The sequence below is a fragment of the Triturus cristatus genome, chromosome 12 (assembly GCF_964204655.1).
Source record: "Triturus cristatus chromosome 12, aTriCri1.1, whole genome shotgun sequence".
Lineage (NCBI taxonomy): Eukaryota > Metazoa > Chordata > Amphibia > Caudata > Salamandridae > Triturus > Triturus cristatus.
In genome coordinates, this window is record NC_140595.1 from 738879117 (window position 1) to 738903241 (window position 24125).

At 45.7% G+C, this 24125-nt stretch overlaps 1 protein-coding gene across 1 annotated transcript in view; it reads right to left on the reverse strand.

Annotated features, from left to right (window-relative positions):
* Nucleotides 1-233: 233 nt before the first annotated feature.
* The window catches only part of LOC146782633 (transmembrane 4 L6 family member 5-like), a 29762-nt gene continuing 5870 nt past the window's right edge, over nt 234-24125 (reverse strand). The window contains exons 2-5 of the mRNA XM_085638619.1: nt 17191-17256; nt 14965-15125; nt 11634-11820; nt 234-2444 (exon numbers count right to left, since the gene is read on the reverse strand). Coding sequence (XP_085494745.1) covers nt 2433-2444; nt 11634-11820; nt 14965-15125; nt 17191-17256 — 426 coding nt within the window. The 3' untranslated portion in view covers nt 234-2432. The remainder of the gene's footprint in view (nt 2445-11633; nt 11821-14964; nt 15126-17190; nt 17257-24125) is intronic.

A 24125-nucleotide genomic window follows, 5' to 3' on the forward strand; every position in this document is an offset into this window, starting at 1 on the left:
GGTACCAGGATGTTCAGCGATACCTTTTCATCTACCATTTCCGTAGCACTATCAAGCAAGCTCCATTTTACTCTGTGTGCATTAGAAACAACAGGATTAATCCATTCATATCTTGCATTTTGAAATATCCAAACCAATGTTTTCAAGGCTTCTGTGAGTGTTCAGATCCTGCAGTGACACACTCTACAGTTTTTCCTGTTAAATATTTCCTCTGTTGAAGACGACCAAGACACTTTTCTTTTTTCAACACGTTTATTTCCTCTGTAACTGCCTGGGTCACATAAGCAAAGAATCATAAACATATCTATGTACAAAGCTTGGACATAGACCCAGGACATTGCGAGTTTTCTTCTTCTGGGAATGTTTCACAATGTCTTCTAGCAAATGCCCTTGAATCTCTTTTGACCATCTCTTGATGTTCTGTCTACAGCATCTCTGGGGTCCCAGGGCCCCTTGTGAATGGTCCAGCTTTCTCGGCTCAGATGGACAAGCTTCATCTTTTTTTTCCCTCCAAGGATGCCTCCATCATGCTCATGAACAAGAGTTTCTGGGAGCTGTGTATTACTGTAGGAAAAGGTTAAGTGAGTCCCACGATCCACCAGTGAGGGGATGACACTTCACCACCCCCACATAGGAAGAGATCAACATAGCTCCTTGCAGGGGGTTTAAATAGGCAGGTATCCACTTCATAGGGTTTTTACTGACTCCTCAGTTAGCTGCCTTGCATTACTCTGTGTCAGGTAGGTGGTACATGGTTGGAGCAGAGGCCTTCCCAGGGATGCTTCCTTGCTTCCACCCATGTATTTTGATGCAAACCCAGAAACCCAGATTTACAAAGACTTGTACACCTGGGTTTGCACCAAAAAGGTATGTCTACCCAACCTTGGTGTAAGTAGGAGAAATATCTTTATTTCTCCTCGCTACTTCCTCTTTCCATTTCTGCAGCACCCATAGAAATATGAATATGCCCTTTGGATTGTTTTTGTGCAGGAAAGTGCTCATTCCTGCACAAAAAATCCCGCTTGTAATGCAGGCACCCTTGCACCACAGGGAAAAGGTGCTTGCTTTGGCACTAGGCAGCACACTGTGCGCCAGCACAACGAGAGAGCAGAAATGCTTCATATCTTTGTAAATATGGAGACCTTCTGCTGTGCCCTTTTAACATAACACAGCACATCACGTTCCCTTGTGGCAATAGTAAATGCACCTCTAAGTATGTTGCCTGGTCGAGCATGGAATGCTTTGTGCAAATAGGTGACTGGTGTTCTGTGTGGCAAATAAAGGTTTTCCAGTGTTCTTGAGTGTGGGCTGACTGATCTGTTTAAGCATGGGCTGCCCTATCTGAGCTTTCCATGCCTTGTGTGCTTGGGGTACTCCAAGCGTTGGGCATTTTCTCTGCTTCAACACTGGTTGCCCTGTTGGTTCAAGCGCGGTTTGCCTTTTGTACTTGAGCATGGGTTGTCGTGTGAACATAAGCACAGGCTACTCCAAGTATGTAAGCGTGGGTTGCTTGGTGATTGTTAGCATGGGTGTCCCTGTGTATTTTGAGCATGGTTTGTCCTATGTACTAAGCATGGGTTGCTCCGTGTACGTGAGCAACGGCTTCCCGGTGTAGTTAAGCATGGGTACCTTGCTGCTTCTTGCTTGTACACAGGGTACTTTGTCTGAAAGTGTCGGTGCGCCTTCTGCTTGAACAAGGGTTGTCCTGAGTACTTGAGGATGGGTTGAACAGCCTCACGAGCACTTGTCACCCTTTCGGCTTGAGCATTAGGCCTCCTTTGTCCTTTCAATTGGGGTGCTTTGTCTGAAAGTCTTGAACTCTATGCGGAGTGCATGGGGTGCCCTTTGTGCATAAGTGCAAGGTGCTCAGTGTGCAATAGACTCTGATTCTCAGTATGCACACCGAGAAGGTGGTACAATCTGAAGAAATCCAATCAAGGTGATGCAATATCATTGACACATCCAGAGGAATTATGCCACTCCAAGCCTGCCCCTCAGTTGCTACTCTAAGGGGGTGGGCGGAAGTGGTACACAGTAAAAAAAAAGGCGTGATAAGCGAGAGGTTGTATATTGAGTCTGTATTAAAAAGGCATGCGGCGCAAGCCAACCAAAATCTTATAGAAGTGCTGCTGAAAAGGTGGAGAAGGTACGCCCCACCCTTATGTTTTAATGCCCTGAGTGCATGAGTGGGGGGCTGGAGGTGTGGGCCACACACACTTGTTAGTCCTTCCTCATACAGTCTCTTTGCCATTCCTTTTGTAGGGAGGAGGAAGGAAAAAGTGCTCTGAATGGAGTATCCCTAGAGGCAGGCAAACAAATATCGCACAAGGATGGAGTGAGGGTGAGTGGATCTGGAATCTAGGATGGCCGCACATTGTGATCTTCTAATATCAAGGCCTCTCTCCTCTCTCTCAGGCTTGTCTCTGTTGAGTTTAGTCATCTCCCTGCAAGAAACAGAACAGAAAAATACAAAGTGGTGAATGGGGCTATTCCATGCCTGCCTGCAATGTTTTTATCGGTTGTATATCAGAATATTGAGAAGCAAATATTGTCTTACATGAATATTATGATGTCATTTTCAAAAATATTCCATTGGTGGTAGATTTTCTATTATTAACTTAACTCCAATGTTGCGTTCTTTTTGCTAACAATATTTAGGACATAATATTTTTGTAAAACAACATTCTTGTGCCATACCGTTTTAAAGCAATTTTGGAATATTAGAGGTGCATTTTCATAGTTCTCAGAAATGCTTAGCCCTGGGATAGCAGTGCATGGTGCAAGTCAGACTAGTGATTGTTTCAGTACTGGGATATCAGTTCATGATGTAAGACTAAAAAAAAAGTATTTTGATTTAGTTTGTTTGATGCCCCTGTGGTGGGACAGCTCTGCATGCCAGAGGAGAGAATAGATGTGCGTTCTGAGAGCCTGATCCTCAAAGGGCCTCCACAATTGTGGCAGGTGCCCCGCAGTCGTGGGGGAGTGTCTGCACTCGTAGCGGAGGCCCTGCAGTCGTGGGGGAGTGTCTGCACTCGTTGCGGAGGTCCCGCAGTCTTGGGAGAGTGTCCGCACTCATAGCGGAGGCCCTGCAGCCGTGGGGGAGTGTCTGCACTCGTGGCAGATACCCGGCAGTCGTGAGGGAGTGTCTGCATTCGTGGTGGATGTCTCGCAGTTGTGGAAGAGTGTCCGCACTCGTTGCAGAGGCCCTGCAATCGTGGGGGAATGTCTGCACTCGTGGCGCAGGTCCCGTACTTGTGGGAGAGTGTTTGCACTAGTTGCAGAGGCCCTGCAGTCGTGGGGGAGTGTCTGCACTTGTTGCGGAGATCCCGCAGTCTTGGGAGAGTGTCCGCACTCATAGCGGAGGCCCTGCAGTCGTGGGGGAGTGTCTGCACTTGTGGCGGAGGCCCCGCAGTCGCGAGAGAGTGTCCGCACATGTGGCAGATACCCGGCAGTCGTGGGGGAGTGTCTGCACTCGTTGCGGAGGTCCCGCAGTCTTGGGAGAGTGTCCGCACTTGTGGCGGAGGCCCCGCAGTTGTGAGAGAGTGTCCGCACTCGTGGCAGATACCCGGCAGTCGTGAGGGAGTGTCTGCATTCGTGGTGGATGTCTCGCAGTTGTGGAAGAGTGTCCGCACTCGTTGCAGAGGCCCTGCAATCGTGGGGGAATGTCTGCACTCGTGGCGCAGGTCCCGTACTTGTGGGAGAGTGTTTGCACTAGTTGCAGAGGCCCTGCAGTCGTGGGGGAGTGTCTGCACTTGTTGCGGAGATCCCGCAGTCTTGGGAGAGTGTCCGCACTCATAGCGGAGGCCCTGCAGTCGTGGGGGAGTGTCTGCACTTGTGGCGGAGGCCCCGCAGTCGCGAGAGAGTGTCCGCACATGTGGCAGATACCCGGCAGTCGTGAGGGAGGGTCTGCATTTGTGGTGGATGTCTTGCAGTTGTGGAAGAGTGTCCGCACTCGTTGCCGAGGCCCTGCGATCGTGGGGGAGTGTCTGCACTCGTGCCGCAGGTCCCGTACTTGTGGGAGAGTGTTTGCACTAGTTGCAGAGGCCCTGCAGTCGTGGGGGAGTGTCTGCACTCGTTGCGGAGGTCCCGCAAACTTGGGAGAGTGTCCGCACTCATAGCGGAGGCCCTGCAGTCATGGGGGAGTGTCTGCACTTGTGACGGAGGCCCTGCAGTCGCGAGAGAGTGTCCGCACATATGGCAGATACCCGGCAGTCGTGAGGGAGGGTCTGCATTTGTGGTGGATGTCTTGCAGTTGTGGAAGAGTGTCCGCACTCGTTGCAGAGGCCCTGCGATCGTGGGGGAGTGTCTGCACTCGTGGCGCAGGTCCCGTACTTGTGGGAGAGTGTTTGCACTAGTTGCAGAGGCCCTGCAGTCGTGGGGGAGTGTCTGCACTCGTTGTGGAGGTCCCGCAGTCTTGGGAGAGTGTCCGCACTCATAGCGGAGGCCCTGCAGTCGTGGGGGAGTGTCTGCACTTGTGGCGGAGGCCCCGCAGTCGTGAGAGAGTGTAAACACTCGTGGCAGATACCCGGCAGTCGTGAGGGAGGGTCTGCATTCGTGGTGGATGTCTCGCAGTCGTGGAAGAGTGTCTGCACTCGTTGCAGAGGCCCTGCGATCGTGGGGGAGTGTCTGCACTCGTGGCGCAGGTCCCGTACTTGTGGGAGAGTGTTTACACTAGTTGCAGAGGCCCTGCAATCGTGGGGAAGAGTCTGCACTGGTGGCAGATGTCCCGCAGTCGTGGGGGATTCTCTGCACTCGGGCGGAATCTCCTCAATGAGAATTCTCATCGCGGAGATTCCGCCTCAAGTGCGGAGATTCCCCCCACAAGTGTGGTGCCCCCGCCACAAGTGTGGAGGCCCTTTGTGAATCAGGCCCTGAGATTCTTAGAACTCTGACAATGTCTTGATACTGGATATTAATGCCCGATGCAAGCTGGCCAAAACAGAGGAGCGCTCTAATGTGCGCAATAAATTTAAATTGGAAACAGCATAGTTCAACTATGAGTATACTGCAGTTTCAAAGTAGAGAATAAAAATAATGCCTTGAGTTCTGGTTACATCAAACCTTGCAAAGAAATAATATCCACTCTTTGCTCACGGTATGTTTTTTTTGGTTTGATGGATCTACATATTGATGAAGCTGAATATTTTGTGGATGATATGTATAGAAGGTCGAGATTTTGCTAGTCTGTGTTTTGGAGTCTGTTTTTGCATAAGATGTTTATGCTGTCTATGTTTTAACAGATGTATCCCCTGAATACCGAAGCCACAATATCGATGGGACAAAATATGGAGGACAGCATATCGAAAATAAGATATCGGCAGGTAATTAAGTCCAAATTTTCAATACCTAACTCCACATACATATATCTTCGAGGTTCGTAGATCTGGAGTTAGGAAGAGGAAATCTATACTTGCAAATATGCTCTTTCCTTGCAATATTCTGTCCTCTATATTCTTGTACAACAATATTGTTGGTGTCGATATTCAATAGTACAATCGTTCTCACATATTACCATATAACCTACCCAAGGGCATTTAATAAGGAAATAAAGTATGCATTTCTAAATAGTACACTTTTTTCTCATCTCTATTTTTTGTTTCCTATTTCATAAGAATTTTTTGACACTTTTGTAACTTTACAGAAACCAACAATGTTACATGATTACCTTGTGGTAAGAACAGTTAATTCCTGAATAAAGCTAATTTTTTAATAATTTATTTTATGTCTCTCAAAAATACATTGTTCCAGTTAGTTGTTGACATAAGCATATTATCACAATATGACTTGTATCGCTTGTAATACATTCTACAAGTATTACATCATGTGGTACACCCCACATCCATAATGTACATTTTCACTCATACTTATGGTATGGATAGCTTCATTATCAGCCTGCATGTTGCTGTGTTCCGCCAACCCTTGTAGACCGGTTCTACGTGTTCCTTAAGCAGTCTGCGCATGGAGCCTAACTACTCACATCTCCCTACTCAGAACTGACCCATTCAACCAATTATGCGAATCTCAGCTCACCAAAAACTGAAAAGTATTAGCCATGCCCTACCTTTATTTTTCCCCTCCCAATGCCCAGGCATAGCCCCGCATATTGCTATGTTGAGTCCTGATTCTCGTTACAGACTTCTAGTAAGATATGTCTATAGGATAACCATATGACCTTAGGGTGGGAAGTGTTTGGTGTAAGCAAAACATACACATCGCTGGCGTCATTACCATATGTAATGAACAGAAGCCACTATATTTCACGATACAATTAATCTTGAATTCCCTAACAGTGTTAGCTATTTCCAGGATGTTGTGTTTCTGTACTTTTTTCGTGTAGCATATTACTCTTGTCTTGTGCATACTCTGAACTGAGTCACCTACAGGGGTTAATAAAAGGCCACGATTGAGAGCTTTGAGTTGAGGCTGACAGCAGTGCAAGTTTCTCACAGTGCCTGCCAGTGGGTCAGACAGGTATTCACAATACAAGGTCATCCAATCCGTGCCCTCTATGCAGTGTGCACAGAGCAATGGTTGTGTATTCCAGTTGCAATTGTGATTCTGTGCAAATGTGTGTGAAGGAGGCCCACAACTGTTAATATTTTGACATGTCAAAAACAGCTGAGTGGATTTGTTGTGTATATAGCGGGATGGAGAAGGGAAAGAGATGTGAGGAGGCGCATTCAGGAGACAGGAAAAAGAGGGTGCTGAAAGGAAAGAGATGATGTGTAAGATATGCAAATGAAAGCGATGCGGAGATAAAAGGGCGCACATGTCTGACATTGAGTGAACATAACGGGAGTGATTGAGACGCTCAAAAGACCACTAACCTTTCCCTGCCCCCTGCCCACCAGCCTGTGTATGCGATTTGGTCCTCGGGTTCCCAAGCAACCCTGACGCCTTCTTTCACATCTGAACAGGCCCTTAAAGTTTGTGGAGGGAACCCAAAGGTAGCCTTCTCCATTTTGTAGCCCTAGCTTCTCTGTGCCCTAAACAGCCCACTGAGCAAAAGACAATGAAGGTGGTAAGAACGTAGACTTTGTGCTGTGTATTCTTGAAACCTTACAAATGATCTTTCCTCTACCCCTGAGTGTTTAAATTTACCTATTGGTTTCTGTGCATTTTGTACTTTTAAACCCCTGACTGTAGAGATAACTTGGCATCTAGTGTTGCATCTAGTGTTACATGAAGCTGTTCCTCCAGGCTATCAAACTGTCACGTAAAATCATATAAGCTAAAGCGGAGGTGGACTAGCTGTTATGTTCAAGCAAACCATAAATCTCAACAAAACTGACAACATTTCTATATAAGGTTGTGAGGCCTTTATCACTAGATGGAACCCTATTCCAACTTCCTCCTGTACCTTCCTTTTTCTTTATGGACCACCACATAGGAATGCAACATTCCCAGACACGTTTCTAGACACAGTTTCAAACCTTATTACACTACACTCTAACCTGTGCATCCTTTGTGACCTAAATATTTAACCCAATATGCCCCCATCCAAAAACTATCATCACTGACCTGCTCACACTGAACCTTCATCGGATCATATACAAAGCCACACAAAGCGCTGGACACATCCTACATGTCTTTTTTAGAAACCATAACTAGTTCACTTTCAAAGGATTACTTCAGTCACATGATCAGACCACCATTTTGTAGCTTTTAAATATAAAACACCACAAATCAACAAACATAAGAGCGCCTTACATGCATCCACCCATTGACCGTGGAACAAACTCAATTTTGAATACTTAGAAAAACAACTAACATCCAACACAGATCTTGAAACAATAAATTCCATTGACAAACATTATGAGTGGCTACAGGAAGCTTTTGATATCCTAATACCACTAAGAGCAACAAACTAGGAAAAAAGAAAACAAACTCCTTCGAGAAATACAGAACTTAAAAAGGTAAAACAACAAATTAGAAAGCTGCAACACACCTGGCTCAAAACAAACAGCAATGAAGTCAAACTTTGCCTATGCCAAGTTAACAGAATATACAGGTCGACAATCAAAAAAGCTAAAAAAGAAAAAGGTCCTATTCAGACAGAATACCAAATGCTAAATGTGCAAATAAAGAATTTTATCAAATTCTCACCGCATTTCGTAAACCTAAATGCACAGAAGGAACACATCCCATTACTCAAGAATTCACTGACAGACTGGCAGGTAAAAAATTACACAACCAAAGTCAACATGTTGGACTCCTATTTAAAATAAAGGGAAACCACCAGCACCAACCCATTCACAAAAATCCACTCCAAGAGTAGGGTAACTCAGCCTCTGCATTCCTTCAAAGAAATATCACAAAGTGAATTTATGGATCTCGTCAAAGCAACCTAGCCAGTTGGTTGCCCTTCTGACCCTTGTCTGGCGAATCTCTTCAAGAACATTCTTTGAACTACCTCTGCTGCAGCACCAGTCTGAAAAATCATCAATAATTCTTTAACTGCAGGAATCTTTCCAGAAGACCTAAAATAGGCATACATATGCCCATTATTAAAGAAAGGTAACCTGGACCCGCATGACCCCAACAACTAAAGACCAAATACAAATGGACTTTTCCTGGTCAAACTGATAGAAAGAGCAGCATTCACCCATATGTCACAATTCAGTGAGGATAACTCATACTTTCAGACTACCCAACAAGATTCTGCCCAGGAAGAGGCACAGAATCTGCCCTCATCGCGATCTGGCAGGGCCTTAAAAACACAGTACACTGGAACGGGGTTGCTGCACTACTTTTTTTGTACCTCTCAGCTGCCTTCAACATAGTTGACCATGACACTCTAATATAAAGACTCTACGAAACCGCCATAGAGGGGACTGTTCTCGACTGGATCACATCCTACCTTCAAAAGCGAGCAAATGTAATTCATACTTCACCTTTCTCACCCAAATCGTACTTCACAAAAGCAGGGGTTCCTCAAGGCTCTATCATCTCACCCATGCTTTTCCATATCTACATGAAGTCATTTCCAGCAATGATCAATGAATGTCAGCTCATATTCTATGACTATGCAGATGACACACTAATGCTCCTTTAACTGGAGAGCCCCAAATACATTGGAAACTCAAACTCTTCAATTGCCTCAGAGCCATTGATCAGTGGATGACATGGAGCCATCTTAAATTGAACGCTTCCAAAACTGAAATACTCACAAGTGGCGATAAGAAAAATTATGACCCCCTCTACGCCTGGCCTGATGATCTGGGATCTCCTCCTAAAGTATCTAAGGAAGTAAGAAACCTTGGAATTGACATGGACTCCAAGCTATCAATGAATGCTTCAGATCAAGCTTCATTACTATGAAAACGCTGCAAGGCATCTTCCCCCACCTGGGATCCTGGGATTTCCACTGAAGATCTGGGCTACTATCTCTGTTTTACTGTCTAAACTTGATTACGCCAATAGTCTTTACCACAGATCATCTTTACCAACTATGAAAAGACTACAACAGATTCAGAACTATGCTGCCAGACTACTCCAACATTTAAAGCCACAAGCCCACATCTCCCCTGTCTTGAAGGCCCTGCATTGGCTACAGGTTGCCAGAAGATCCACCTTCAAGCTGCTTTGTATCACCCACAAAGCAATACGTGGAACAGGACCGCTTACCATCAGGAATGAAATCACCAAATACATTCAATAAAGGAACCTTCACTCAAGATTGGTTCCTCTCCTCAAAACCCCACCATACAAGGAAAACACATAGGAGGTACATCTTTCTGTGTTTAAGCAGCCAAACTGTGGAATTCATTACCCCTAAACATAAGATCCACGGATAACTATCTTATCTTCAGACGACTACTCAAGTGTTGGTTTTTCCAGCATAACCAACATACTCAAACAGTAATGTACAGCATATCCCTGTGTTTGTAAACATTGATAATTTGATTATATGTATCTATCTAGATATGTGTATTCCTTTGTATAAATATGTATAACAATGGTTTTTAAAATATATAGAGATTCTTTAGGTCTGTTCTTAACATGTTTATAGTGCACTGCATAGTTTTCATATGATATTTGATTAGATGCGTGGGTCTCTGTTGTATCCAACACAATAAAATACCTTTGACTCTCTCCCCTATACCTCTTTCAATATATCCTCTAACTCCACTGTATGACTCATCCCAAACTTCATTCTTCTACCATGATCTCCAAAATAACCCTTTCTAGACTCTTCCATCATCTGTCTCTCCTGGGCTCACCCCAAACCTCATTTTTCTATTATAATCTCCCTAACAACCCTTTCACAATTCTTTTCCCATGTATCCCTCATTTGACTCATCCCGCCCCTCATTTTACTACTATGATCTCCCTAATCCCTTTCTAGAGACTCTTCCCTCCTCCATCTCTCCTTTTACTTATCCCAAACCTCATCTTACTTATATAATCTCTCAAATAACATTCTCTAGACCTCCATTATCCTGTTCAATCCAACTAACAGACTTGCATGTCCGCCATTCAAATGAACTCATATTTCCCTATACTAATCCACTATTAATCCTTTTTGGGTTCCAGAGTAGCGTGCTAGTCGCCAAAAAGTGCTTCGACACCTCGTCAAGGTGTATATAAATACAATTACAATTACAGGCCTTAGTAATATTTAATTCACAGTCTCACAATTTCAGAATCAAAAGATTTTAAATATTACTTACAACAAAATCATTGCTGTTACTGATTTATCTTAAATAGCTAACAACCATTGAGAAAGCCCAATGTCCTGGCTAGTTTTAGGTGTGTGTCAGCTGATGAGTTATTTATCTGGATGAAATAAGTTCAGAGAGGAACCCAAATTCTGGTCGGGTGGCACACTATGGGAATCATTGAAGTTCAGTATGTGTTTAAGTCATGCTTCTAATTACATTGGCACACCTATTTTAGAGACTGTCCCCTTTTATATCCCACTTAAAGCCCTGCCTAACCCACCCCTCAAATGTGGGTTGATCACTAGCCCTCTGGTGTTTGAAGAAGTCTCTCTGTGCCCGTCATATATTCTGACAGGTCTGCTCTGCTCTCAGCCACCCACAGTTGTACCCTAATCACTCAGGGATACAGTGCACCCCACGGGGAAATTCAGTCATAATTTATTTTGTATTAACACTTTCTTCACCATTTTCCATGTGCTGCTGCCAGGTAGCGTTACTTAATCATTATCAAAGACCTCAGGCCATGGAATATCTTTCTGGTGGGAGAAAGCTGCTGCCCTGAAGAGACTCCTACAGGGACTCTGAGTTAGATCTTGGTGGTTCTAGCACTGATGGATGCCCTTTCTTTGCCATCACTTACAGTGCTTAATTTGTAAAAAGAAAAGTACCAGGGTTCTCAGGTGGCCACTGCCGCTGGCACCACACATTGGCCCTGCAATGCTGCCAGTGATAGTAGCAACACAATTCCTGACAAAGACACTCCTACAGGTGTAACAATTCTGACTATTTCAGGCCTCCAAAGCTATAAGAATGGCTTGGGCGGCAGGTAATAGTCATTTTTAATATATATTGAATATATAATTAACTGTTGTTGTAGTCATCCCTAAATTAGCCAGCCAGTGCCCAGCACCAAAAACCACAGGCTCAAATTAAGCACGGAGCACTTGTCATGCTGTGGGCCACACTTACCCCTTTGCCTCGGCAGGTGCCACAGAGGCAGCCTAAGAGGCCGTTCACCATCTGGACAGCACAGAGGATGAGGGCAAGAGCGCTGGAGGCCAGCATCATGGAGAACAGAATGATGTTGAATTCCACCACCCCCTCTGGGTTCTTGCAGGTGCTCCACGTCTCCTTATGGAGCAGGTAAAGGCTGCCACTGTAGAGAGAACATAAAAAAGAGAAAAGCTATTGAGAGAGTCCCTGGTGTGAGGGGCTATATTCTCTTGCACCTCTGCTGGGAGTCGCAGGGCACCTCTGTCCTTTCAGGACCTCAGCCATGGTAACTCCTGGGAAACCTAGTCAGAGTTTTCAGTCTTATCAAAAATGAATAAAGGGCTTAATTGCAACCCATTCAGGGCGGCCTTCTAATTTCTAATCTGTGGATTATTTAGAGCTGAGACAGTGACTTCTTACAACTGGTTAGATATTACCTTCTAGCTTGTCTTACAGATAGGATAAGTCCTTCTTATTGCAGTGATAGTGCATTCTTACAGTATCGGTAGGGCATCATTACAGAAGGAATAAGATCCTATTTCAGCTGGGACAGGATCCGCTAGCAACTGGGAGTGACCTCCTTACATCCAGAACACAGTCTACTTACTGGTGGGTTAGAGTCTCCTTACAGCTGGAATGCAGCTTCCTTACACAAGACAGAGCTTCCTTACAGCTGGGATAGGCCTTACTGCTGGAATAAGGCCTTCTCATAGCTGGAATAGGACCTCCTTACAACTGAGATTGGGCCTACTACAGCTAAAATAGGTACGCCTTTCTGCTGGTTTAGGAGAGTTTCACAGGTGGAACAACGTCTCCTTTAGGTCTGGGCATGAAATTCTGCTCCGCTTGCGGAGTTTGTAAAGTTTTTCCCATTCCACGTAGTGCGCAGAGTTCCGAAATGCTCCACTACACGTATGGAGCAGAGTTTTTGTCCCCGCCTGTGCTCACCAATGTTAAGTTAGCGAGCAAGAAAAACTTTACTCCACACCACCTCCCAGCGAGATTTCTTAACGCAGGCGGTCGAGATTGCCGCTACTGCTCGCGTTGAGAAACCTTCCGTTCGTGTTGATGAAGCTGCCGCTCTAGTAGAAAATCTACTTGAGTGGCAGAAAGAAGAAGCCCTCTTATGCTGCGAATGGTGCCGTTTGCTCTGATTTTCCAGCGCGGCACAAACACCACTTATGGTACTCTGCGTAGCGTGACGGAGTTTTATGGTCACTTTGTGGAGTTCCGAATAAACTCTGCCCAGGCCTAGTTTTCTTACAGATGAAATAGCTGTGTATGACAGCTGAGATAGGGCCTCCTGGCACGTGGGATAGGTTTTTTTTACTGCTGGGTAAGGGAGTCTGAGAGCTGGGATAGTAGTGGTATCTTTACAGTTGTGTTAGGGCTTCTCACAGCTGGGTTAGGGGAGTCATACAGCTGGGATAAAGCTTCCTGACAGCTGGATTAGGAGATCATTACAGCTGAGTTAGGGCATCTCGCAGCTGTGTTAGGAGAAGTTTACAGCTGGGATAGTGCTTCCTTATAGCTGGGTTAGGAGAGCCTTACAGCTGGTACAGGGCTTCTTGCAGTTGGATTAGGAGAATCTTACAGCTGAGTTAGTGCTTCCTCACAGCTGGGCTAGGAGAGTCTTACAGCTGGGATAGGGCTTCCTTATAGTTGGAAGAGGAGAATTTTACAGCTGGAATAGTGCTTCCTTACAGATGGGCTTGGAGAGTCTTACAGCTGGATATGGCTTCCTTACAGTTGGATTAGGAGAATTTTACAGCTGTGATAGTGCTTTCTTACAGCTGGGTTAGGAGAGGTTTACAGCTGAAATAGGGCTTCCTTGCAGTTGGATTAGGAAAATCTTACAGCTGGGAGAGTGCTTCCTTACAGCTGGGATATGGCTTCCTTACAGCTGGATATGGAGACTTTTGCAGATGGGATAGGGCTTCCTTACAGCTGGGTTAGGAGAATCTTACAGCTGTGATAGGGCTTCTTACACACGGATTAGGAGACTCTTACAGATGGGATATGGCTTTATTACAGCTGGTTTTGGAGAGTCTTACAGCTGGCGTAGGGTTTCCTTGCAGCTGGATTAGGAGAATTTTACAGCTGAGATAGGGCTTCCTTACAGCTTGCTTATAAGATTCTTACAGCTGAGAAAAGGATTCCTTACAACTGGGTTAAGAGAGTTTACAGTTGGCATAGTGCTTCCTTACAACTGGATTAGGAGAGTCTCACAGCTGGGATAGGGCTTCCTTACACCTGGATTAGGAGAGTCTTACCCCTGGGATAGGGCTTCCTTACACCTGGATTAGGAGAGTCTTAGACCTTGGATAGGGCTTTCTTACAGCTGGGTTAGGAGAGCCTTACAGCTGGTATAGGGTTTCCTGGCAGTTGGATTAGAAGGAGTCTCCAGCTCGGATAGGGCTTTCTTACATCTGGGATAGGAGAGTCTTCCAGGTGGGATAGGACTTCCTTACAGCTGGATTAGGAGGATCGTACAGCTGGGATATACAGCTGGATTGGGGCACTTTTACAGATGGGATGGTGGTTCCTTACAGCTGGGTTAGGAGAGTCTTACAGCTGGGATAGGGTTTCCTTAGAGTTGGGAATAGGAATGTTTGACAGTTAGGACAGACTCTCACAACTGAAATAGGAAGATCTGACAGATGTGATGTTACATTATTAGAGATGGAAAGGGTCTTTTCACAACTTGGTTAGAGCCTTATTACAGATGGGATAGTCCCTTCATACAGCTGAGTAAGGTGAGTCTTACAACTGGGATAGGGCCATATACAGCTGACTTTGGACCTCACTACAACTGCGTTAGGTGATTGTTACCGCTGGAAGAGGGCTTTCTTACAGCAGGAATACGGTATTCTAGCAACTGGAATACAGACTTCTTAGAGCTAGTATAGGACCTCCTTACAACAGTGATAGAGCCATTTAGTGCTGCTGTAAGGCGTCCTTACAACTGTAATAGGGTCTTTGTATTGCTGGGTCAGTGGGATAAGGCCTTCTTACAGATTCAATAGCACTATCTTACTCTTGGGATATGGCCTTCTAACAGCTGGTTTATGATCTCCTTACAGCTATATTAGGAGAGTTATAGAGCTGGGACTGTGCATCCTTTATTCTTGGGTAAGGCATTCTTATATTTGAGATATGTTCTTCTTACAGCTAGGTGGAAGCCGTCTTCCAGCTGGGATAGGCGAGTCTTACAAGTTCAGGCCTTCTGACAGTCAGGTAAAAGGTTTCTTACAGGCAGAGATTGTGGCTTGCTCTAGGAACATTGGGATTCCCGGTGCACACTTACTTGATATACTTCAAATCAGTCTTGAAGGGAATACCCCAGTCAAGTTCAGTGCCATTATAATACTGACAGGCTGGTCCATTCACCATCCCCAAGATGGAAACTGTACTTCCATAAATCCCTCCGGCCACACCAATCGCAGCAAACAAAATGGACAGGAACATCTACGGACACAGAACGATTTGGGAATGGAGTTAGAACATTTATTTTTTTTTTGCAGCGTTTTATATAGAGCGAACTTGACCCAAATCCGAATCATGTATCAAAGCGCTTTACACATCATATTTTTTGTTAGGCACGGGGAGATTAAGTGATTTGCCCAGAATCACAGGATGTTCAGCATCATTACCGAGACTCAAACCCAATTCCCCAGATTCGAGGTCAAGCGCCCTAGCCGTTAGGCCAACTCCTCTCCCCATTGGATAAAGGGGCATGAAGGAGCCAGAGGGACAGAGATATAGAAGGAATTCAAAAGCTAAACATATGGAAGGAATTAAGAGGACCAAAGATTAAGAAATGGAAGGAGTTAACAAGTCCAAGATATGGAAGAGAGTCAATGGACACAGTAGAATTATGTGGAAGGGATATAGAGGATCAAAGAAAAAGATAAGGAAGGTTGTCAGAGAATTAAACAAAATAAATATGGAAAGGAGAGGGAGAATCAAGGAACAGAGATGGGGGAGTCTGCAGGGCAGAGAAGTTGGCTGGTCAGGGGGCTGATGGCAATGGAGGGGAGTGAGAAGTTAACAAAGATATTGACGGTATTTAGAAAACCAGGAACAAAGATATGGAATGGAGTCAGAGGACCAATTAAAAAAACATGGAAGGGATTCAGAAAATCAAAGCACAGAGCTACGGAAGAGAGTGAGAGTACCTAAGAAAACAGATGTGAGAGTCAGAGGTGCAAAGATATTGGCCAGCCAGGTGTCTGGGGACACAAATGTGGAACGATTTGAAAGGAACAAGGACTACGATGTAGCAATAAATCAGTGGGTCAAAGAAAAGGATATGGAAGGGAGTCAATGGATCAAGGAAGAGAGATATGGAAGGGCTTCAATGCATCAAGCAACAGAGATGTGGAAAGGAGTCACTGGATCAAGGAACAGAAATATGGACTGGAGTCAGGAACAGGAACAAAGATATGGAAGGAAGTGTGAAGATCAAGCAAAAGGGATATAGAAGAGAGTCAACGGATTAAGGAACAGAAATATGGAAGGGAGTCAATATATTGAGGAACAGAGATATGGATGGGAGTCAGGAACGAAGATATGGAAGGGAGTGTAAGGATCAAGGAACCGGGATATGGAAGGGAGTCAATGGATTAAGGAATGGAGGTATGGGAGGGAGTCAATGAAATAAGGAATAAAGATATGGAAGGGAGTCAATGGATCAAGAAACAGAAATATGGTAGGGAGTCAGATCAAGAACAAAGCTATGGAAGGGCATTTGAGGATCAGGGAACATGGATATGATAAGAAATCAGACAAACGAACACAAACATATGGAAGGGAGTCAGAGAATGATGGACAGAGATATGGTAGGGAGGTCGCAGACCAAGGAACAGAGAGGATGCAGTCAGACGAACAGAGATTTTACCCCATATGTAAGAAAATGGAGATGAAAGGGAGTCAGAAGGTCAAGAGACAGAGATATGGAGGGAGTCCAGAGTTGAGGGACAGAGGTAAAGAGGGAATCACAAGGCCAATGATCAAGACTCGCAAGAGCTTCAGGGAACTTAACAAAGTTATGGATGGAGTCAGAGGGCCAAGGACAAAGCTATACCGGGGAGTAAGAAGGCCACGGTATGGGGGGGTCAGAGACCAAAGGATAGAAGTTTCAGAGATGCGCTTGGGAGTCTGAAGGCCGCATGATAGGGATGGAAAGTGAATGCACTGGGGCACAGAAATATGGAAGGGATTTAGACGACTTGGTGCACAGATCTCGAAAGTGTTTTCATGCTGGGGTAGATATTTGGAAGCAAGCCAGCTGGTGTGGGGAGTACAAAGAGTCAGAAGAGTCATAGGAATAGGGGCATAAGTGGGAAACAAAGGGATGGAGCAGAAACTAAAAGGGAAGTCAGAGATGGGGCAGAGAGAAGGGAGAACAGTCAGAGGACAAAGGGCAGGGATATGGAGGGAAGTCAGAGATAGCTACGTAGGAGTGAGTGAGCGGTTCTTTAGGGCGCTTCATGTCATAAACACAAAAGGTAGTGTTAGGGCAGTCACTTACCCCGCAGCGGTTAGCGCAGCACCCCTTCTTGCCCGTCGCCTGGATGTGGATGGCAGGGATCAGGATCTGTTCAAAATCACATAATGTGGATTAAAGTTAATTTCCGCTTCCGCATAGAGCCGCCTGTCTCTAAGCCGAAGTGTCACCTCCCCCTAGGTTGTGAATGAAAGATTGGTCTAACCTTTGTGCCTGTCCATAATCTGAGATTATGTCGGTATTCCTCTGTATCTGTCCTGTAGATTTGCGCCTTGTTGTCGTTCCTCTAAGTCAGTCTGCCTTCTTCTTTGTCTGTTATCTGTGTCTCTGGCTGTCTGTGTTCCCCTTTACCTGCCCTCTCTCTATCTTCCTGTGTTTTTTATTTGTCCTCTATGCGGTTTCCTGTGAGATTGCAGGCCAAGCTGGCCTACAGACAGACCTACCTATTTGTGTGTCTTCCTGTGTATCCTTTCCTTCCTGTCATAGATGCATCTGTCTTCTTCCCTATCTGCTAACAGGACACTTCCTGCCAATCTCAGATTTGTTCAAAACACACAAACATTGTCATACTGGAAACACAGCAGGTTTAGAATAAATTGTGTCCTTCATCATTGTGCACTGTCCCAGCTGACGTCAGACCTTTGTACACCCCAATTGGACCCTCAGAGGTCACACCACACACATTCATTGGCAGGGTCATGCCACTTTCAAGACAGCTGCCCCAAACCACCCCTGGGAAAGAGCTATGTTGTCAAAAGAGACATCTAAAGAATTTAGCACTGCACAGGAAAGAGGTGGACAGATAGGTCAGGTGTATCAAGCAAGAGACGGATGTGCGGGGGCACAGTTGGCATTCCTGGTTTCTTCAAGGCATCTCTGTTCCACTCCCACCTCCAACCACATATCTTGTGAGAGCTTCCCATGTCTATCCTTGTTTCTGGAGCATCTGTATGTACGTTTCTTTTATTTTCTGTAGAAATCCAGTGTCTTTCTTTAAAGAGTTTGGAAAAGGAGAACATGTTCACACCGATGTGTCTCTCAGCTAGCTTGTGGAAACAATCTTTGTTTCTGGTGGTATTCTAGGTCTGGTAGGAAGGTGTGAAAATATCCTGTTCAGTTGAGGTTTATCAAGTATTGTGGGACAAATTACTGACAACAACCATTGATAAAGTCAACAGGCCTAGCTTTAGTGTGAAAACTCATGGAAACGGCATGTGTGCCTGCAAGTATTTGTGTGTGTTAGTTTATTAAAACCATGCCTATTGGCTTCGATGACGTTTTTGAATGCAAAAACAGACGAAAATCAATGGGTGTCAGGCAGATGGAGAAAATAATGGGACTTAAAGCAACAGGAAATGTAAGTACATGGAAAGACAAGCAAGCCAGAACAACGAGGAAGACCCACAGGGAGAACTAGCACACAAGTCCTGACTAAAACAGTAAGCAAGCATTGGCGAGGCCAGTCGCCCTAGCGTTATCGCCCAACCTTTTAGCTTTGTCAGTGCTTGTTTTGGAATGGTTTTGGAAAACGTTAGTACAATAGACATTACAAAAATGATCACCGCACGTGTACACCCATGCGCAAGCATGGGCGGCCATATTGAAGTTTTTTTTGTCATGAAGTTTTACAAAACCATTGAAAAATGTCGGCCTATGCATGTGTAAGCATGCACGCACAACAACAGAGCAGCCATCTTTGAATGGCTCTTATTAAACTCAAAAACATAGAAAGATGGGTGTCCATGTATTTGTAGTCACTTTAGATTGTTTTTGTTAAAACAATGTGTTATGCAGCAATGTGTAGATATAATGAAGCACAAGCGTCACACTACCCTTGATGGGGAAGCTGTCTGGCCCTCACAATGTAAAATAAAACAATCATTAGCTAAAAGTCAAAAAATAATTGTTGTGATAAAGCACCCATTGCCACAGTACTCACCGGCATGGAAGTGGACTACTTTTAGTGTGGATGCGCTCCTAGTGCAACAGCAGAAAGCCATCACTCACAATAAAGTAAGCAAATGGATAAAGTTGGTTGTCCCATGGTGTATGCTGTAGCTGGTGGTAGAAAATGTGCATAACACAACAGTAGACCAATGGATGAAGTGGGGTGGCTGAAAGGCCCTATACGTAAATGTATATCTTATTTTATTAAAATGTAAGGGCCTCGGCTAACACCTGACCTAAAAAGTCCTGCTGCAATGAAAAGGCAAAGCAAAAAAGGACTGCGTTCTCTAAATAATGCATGTATGAAACAAATAATTTAATGTGTGATGATTCAGTGTACTTTTGAGATGTAAAATATTACCTCATACCTTACAATGCAAGCATTCCATAGAAGGCGGAATGATACACCACAAAGCTAGTAGCATGATGTGAGAGAGCCCTACCCATCTGGCCGAAGCTAAACTGCTGTGCAGTCAAGCCGGGCCTAAAAACCATTACTGATTGCCCATCAAGTGCCACACTACTTCACCGATACTCCATCCAATCAGAATTTAGTGCCCGAAATACAATGCCTTTTGCACTCATTGAATAAACCAAGGGTCTGATGACTTAGTGGTGGGCTTTAATGGGAGATCCACCTATATCTGGAGGAAATGTTAAATCCACTGGAAAATAAATGGAGGAATTTCCTCCACTATACAATCCATGTAGTGGAGGAAATTCCTTCAGTGGATTCTCCTCTAAATGCTGAACTTGCAGAAAGCAGAGTAGTTTCCATAACCATCCAACTTTAGTATGGTCCTAAATCACTATAGCACCATCCTTAAAGATTTAAAAGGATTTGACAGAAAGTGGTCCTATGGGAGAACCCTTGAATTTCTAGTTAAGTCCAGGTTAGTATGTCCCTACCTTTTTTTTGCAGCCAACTTGAGCATGGGCGGTCTCAGCAGAGAAGAAAAGTATTGAATGTTCATAGACGCTGGTGGTAATGTAGTGTCCATAACTAACTGGGCACAGGTAAGGGATTAGTAGCCCTAGTGTGTGGACATGTCAGGATGTGAATTCCCCCCTTTGTTTAATTGGGATGGGATGTTAGATATGCTTCAAAAAAGTACAAATGACACTCTTTGGACCAGACAGGCCTGTTCTTAATATGTGCTGGTTGATGCAGTGGTTGTCACCAGCACTTACTTTTTGGGGACTGGCTCTTACTTTTCATTATCCGTCTTGGAACCAGAGCAAGGGAGAGAAGAAGAACATAAAAACAAGAAAGAATGAAGAAGGTTACGATAAGAAAAAAACGGCAGAGAGCAAGTAGATATGACTAAGCATTGGTAAGTCCAGTAGGACTGGTGTTGGCCATCAGCCTTTTGGCTTTATCGAATACTGGTTTCGTTGTTTCATGGTTTTTGCTAACATTATTGTTGGGATGGCTGCTGGTCCCTCATCAATCTGAAAAAAAACATTGGCTACTAGCAAAAATATATATTTTTGGTTTTAGTAATCCTTGGAACTTGAGGAACCTGCTTTGTGTGCGGATATGCTCCCTGTGAAAGGGCACAATGCTGTCACTCACAATGAAGCAAGCCAGTGGATGAAGCGGTCTGAATCCCTGGCCAACCAGGGGCGGCTCCTCGACTAAGGCGGAGGAGCATCGCCCCACTGCTTTAAGAGTAGTGCAGATGGAAAAATAAAATGATAATAATGAAACTTTATTAATATTTTATTTTTCCATTCCTAGGTGCAGGGAGGGGTGGGGCTGGCCAGAGCAGGGGCCAGTGGAGGTGTGGGGAGCACACTCAACGTGTGCATGAATGTTTGACCAGCAGGCTTGGGCCTGTCAAACATTCATGCGCACTTTACATGTTCCTCATGAGGCTGCATTACACAGCCTGGTGAGGAACATACACATGCTCCCTGTTCCCATGTCAGCGATGAACCACGGTGCTCAGACCAATCACAACGCTGCAATGCATCATTGTGATTGGCTTTAGGGGAACCAATCACAATGCTGCATTGCATCGTTGTCATTGACTTAGGGAGCCTGGGAGCCAGGGTGCTTCCTGCGACGAGGAGAGGCGGCGCAGAGGTGGCAGCTGGCGACGCAACCGGAGGGTAAGATTTCTTTAGTTTTTAATTTTTTTATTTTCTGGCACCCCACCCAATCCCTACCAGCCGCCACTGTGGCCAACGCTGTATGTTGTAGTCAGAGGAAGAAAAGTGCAAATGCACAATAACAGACTAATGGATGCAGAAGACTGGCTGAAAGCCTCTGTAAGTAAGTATACTACACAAATTATTTTGATGAAATCAAAAGGTAACTTGGCTGACGCCAGATCTAAAAAGAACCTGCGAGAGTAAGATAGAGAGTGAAAGGTGGTGGAAGAAAAAAACCCGTACTAGGCAACCATGGCACCAAGCACCAAGGGCCTGATTTATATCTTGGTGGTAAGGTTACCACGTCACGACTGAGAATCCTCACCGCCAAGATAATGGTCCGTCCGCCCGATTTAAATGTGGGTGGACCATTGGTGTTACCACGACGGAGACTACTCCCTCTCTGCCATGGTTACTCTCCTCCAAGGGCCCGAAGGGCCGTCAGAGTTTGAACTCTATGTCCACCCACCTTATTTAGATGAGCAGACATACAGGTCAGTTTTCACTGCCCGTCACCGCCAGGAAAACCCTGGCAGTAAAGGCAGTTAAAACTGTCTAATGTTCCCCTCGCCATAGGAGATAACACTGCTGCCTCTTCCGCCTGCCGCCTCCATGCTTTCCTCCCAGTTGTCACTGGGAAAGCACAGGCTCCCCACCCAATCCAGGCGCTGCTCTCATGCTATGAGAGCAGCGCCAGGATTGGTCTGAGCTGCCTGGTCTGATGCTCAGACAGTGCCTGGGACCCTGCGGCTTTTCTCCAACACGGCTGTGTAACACAGCTGGGTTGAGAAATAGAAGTGTGCATGTCTGGCGAGCCTAAGACGGCCGGCCAAACTTCTAAGTCCGCGCCACGCCTCCCTATCATGGCCCCGCCACCGCCCCGCCCTACACATGTGTGTCAGAGCAAGTCACAGAAAAATACAATTATTTTGTTTCATTATCATTTTATTTTTGTGTGACTGATTCTGACGAGTGGGGCGATGCTCCTTCGCCATTACGGAGGAGCCGCCCCTGAGAGGTACTGAGCCCTCATGCAGGGGAGCAATTATCAATAGTGCAGCTTGTGTATTGGCACGAGGGAATATGGCTTTGAGTGACCCGCTGCACCCCAACTATAGCTGTTTTTACTACCAAGGGATGGCGGGCTGTTTTTTGGCATGCATTAGGGCCCAATGCAACCAGGCAGTGTGAATCATGCCTGAGGCGCAGTGACAGGTGCGACTGAGGTACAGGCAGTGTGAGTCATGGCGGAGGCACAGTGACATGTGTGACTGAAGTACAGGCAGTGTGAGTCATGGCTGAGGCACAGTGACAGGTGTGACTGAGGTACAGGCAGTATGAGTTAAGGCTGAGGCGCAGTGACAGTGTGAGTCATGGCTGAGGCACAGTGACAGGTGTGACTGAGGTACAGGTAGAGTGAGTTAGGGCTGAGGCACTTTGACAGGTGTGACTGAGGTACAGGCAGTATGAGTTAAGGCTGAGGCGCAGTGACAGTGTGAGTCATGACTGAGACACAATGACAGGTGTGACTGAGGTACAGGCAGAGTGAGTCAGGGCTGAGGCACAGTGACAGGTGTGACTGAGATACAGGCAGCGTGAGTTAAGGCTGAGGCGCAGTGACAGCTGGGACTGAGGTACAGGCAGTGTGAGTCGTGGTGGAGGCACAGTGACATGTGTGACTGAGGTACAGGTAGTGTGAGTCATGGCTGAGGCACAGTGACAGGTGTGATTGAGGCACAGGCAGAGTGAGTCAGGGCTGAGACACAGTGATAGGTGTGACAGGTACATGTAGTGTGACTCATGGCTGAGGCACAGTGACAGGTGTGACTGAGGTATAGGTAGTGTGAGTTAAGGCTGAGTCGCAGTGACATGTGTGACTGAGGTACAGGCAGTGTGAGTTAAGGCGAGGCACAGTGACAGGTGTGACTGAGGTACAGACAGTGTGAGTAAAGATTGAGGCACATTGACAGGTGTGACTGAGGTACAGGCAGTGTGAGTTAAGGCTGAGGCACAGTGACAGCCCAAAGCCAATAAATATATGTGAGATAATGGAGACTCAGGGGCCCCTCGTCACATTCTGCAAGGGGCCCCATCATTTTGCATTACACCACTGGTGGTAAACACCTCTTACTTCGTTTCCTAAGTCCCAGGAGCGCGTCAGTGCTGGTTGTAAGCAGTTACATATACACACGGCATAAAATATCAGCATTCTTCACTGACACTGAAGCACGGAGTGAGATATGACAGGGGCAATAGTGGAAAGGTGAGTGAAGCACGGTGTGAGATGTGACAGAGGCACTGCTGGAAAGGTGAGTGAAGCACGGTGTGAGATGTGACAGAGGCACTGCTGGAAAGGTGAGTGAAGCACGGTGTGAGATGTGACGGGACAATGGTGGAAAGGGGAGTGAAGCACGGTGTGAGATGTGACAGAGGCACTGCTGGAAAGGTGAGTGAAGCACGGTGTGAGATGTGAGAGAGGCAATGCTGGAAAGGTGAGTGAAGCACGGTGTGAGATGTGACGGGACAATGGTGGAAAGGTGAGTGAAGCACGGTGTGAGATGTGAGAGAGGCAATGCTGGAAAGGTGAGTGACGCACGGTGTGAGATGTGACTGAGACACTGCTGGAAAGGGTGAGTGACGCACGGTGTGAGATGTGACTGAGACACTGCTGGAAAGGGTGAGTGAAGCACGGTGTGAGATGTGACTGACACACTGCTGGAAAGGGTGAACGAGGCACGGTATGAGGAATGATGGCTGGGAGACTGAGCTCTGCTGTCAGGACGCCACACTATTGCACTCTATGGGTAGAACTGACTCCTCCATATGATGACCTAAGGCTTTGGGGTGCCACCGGC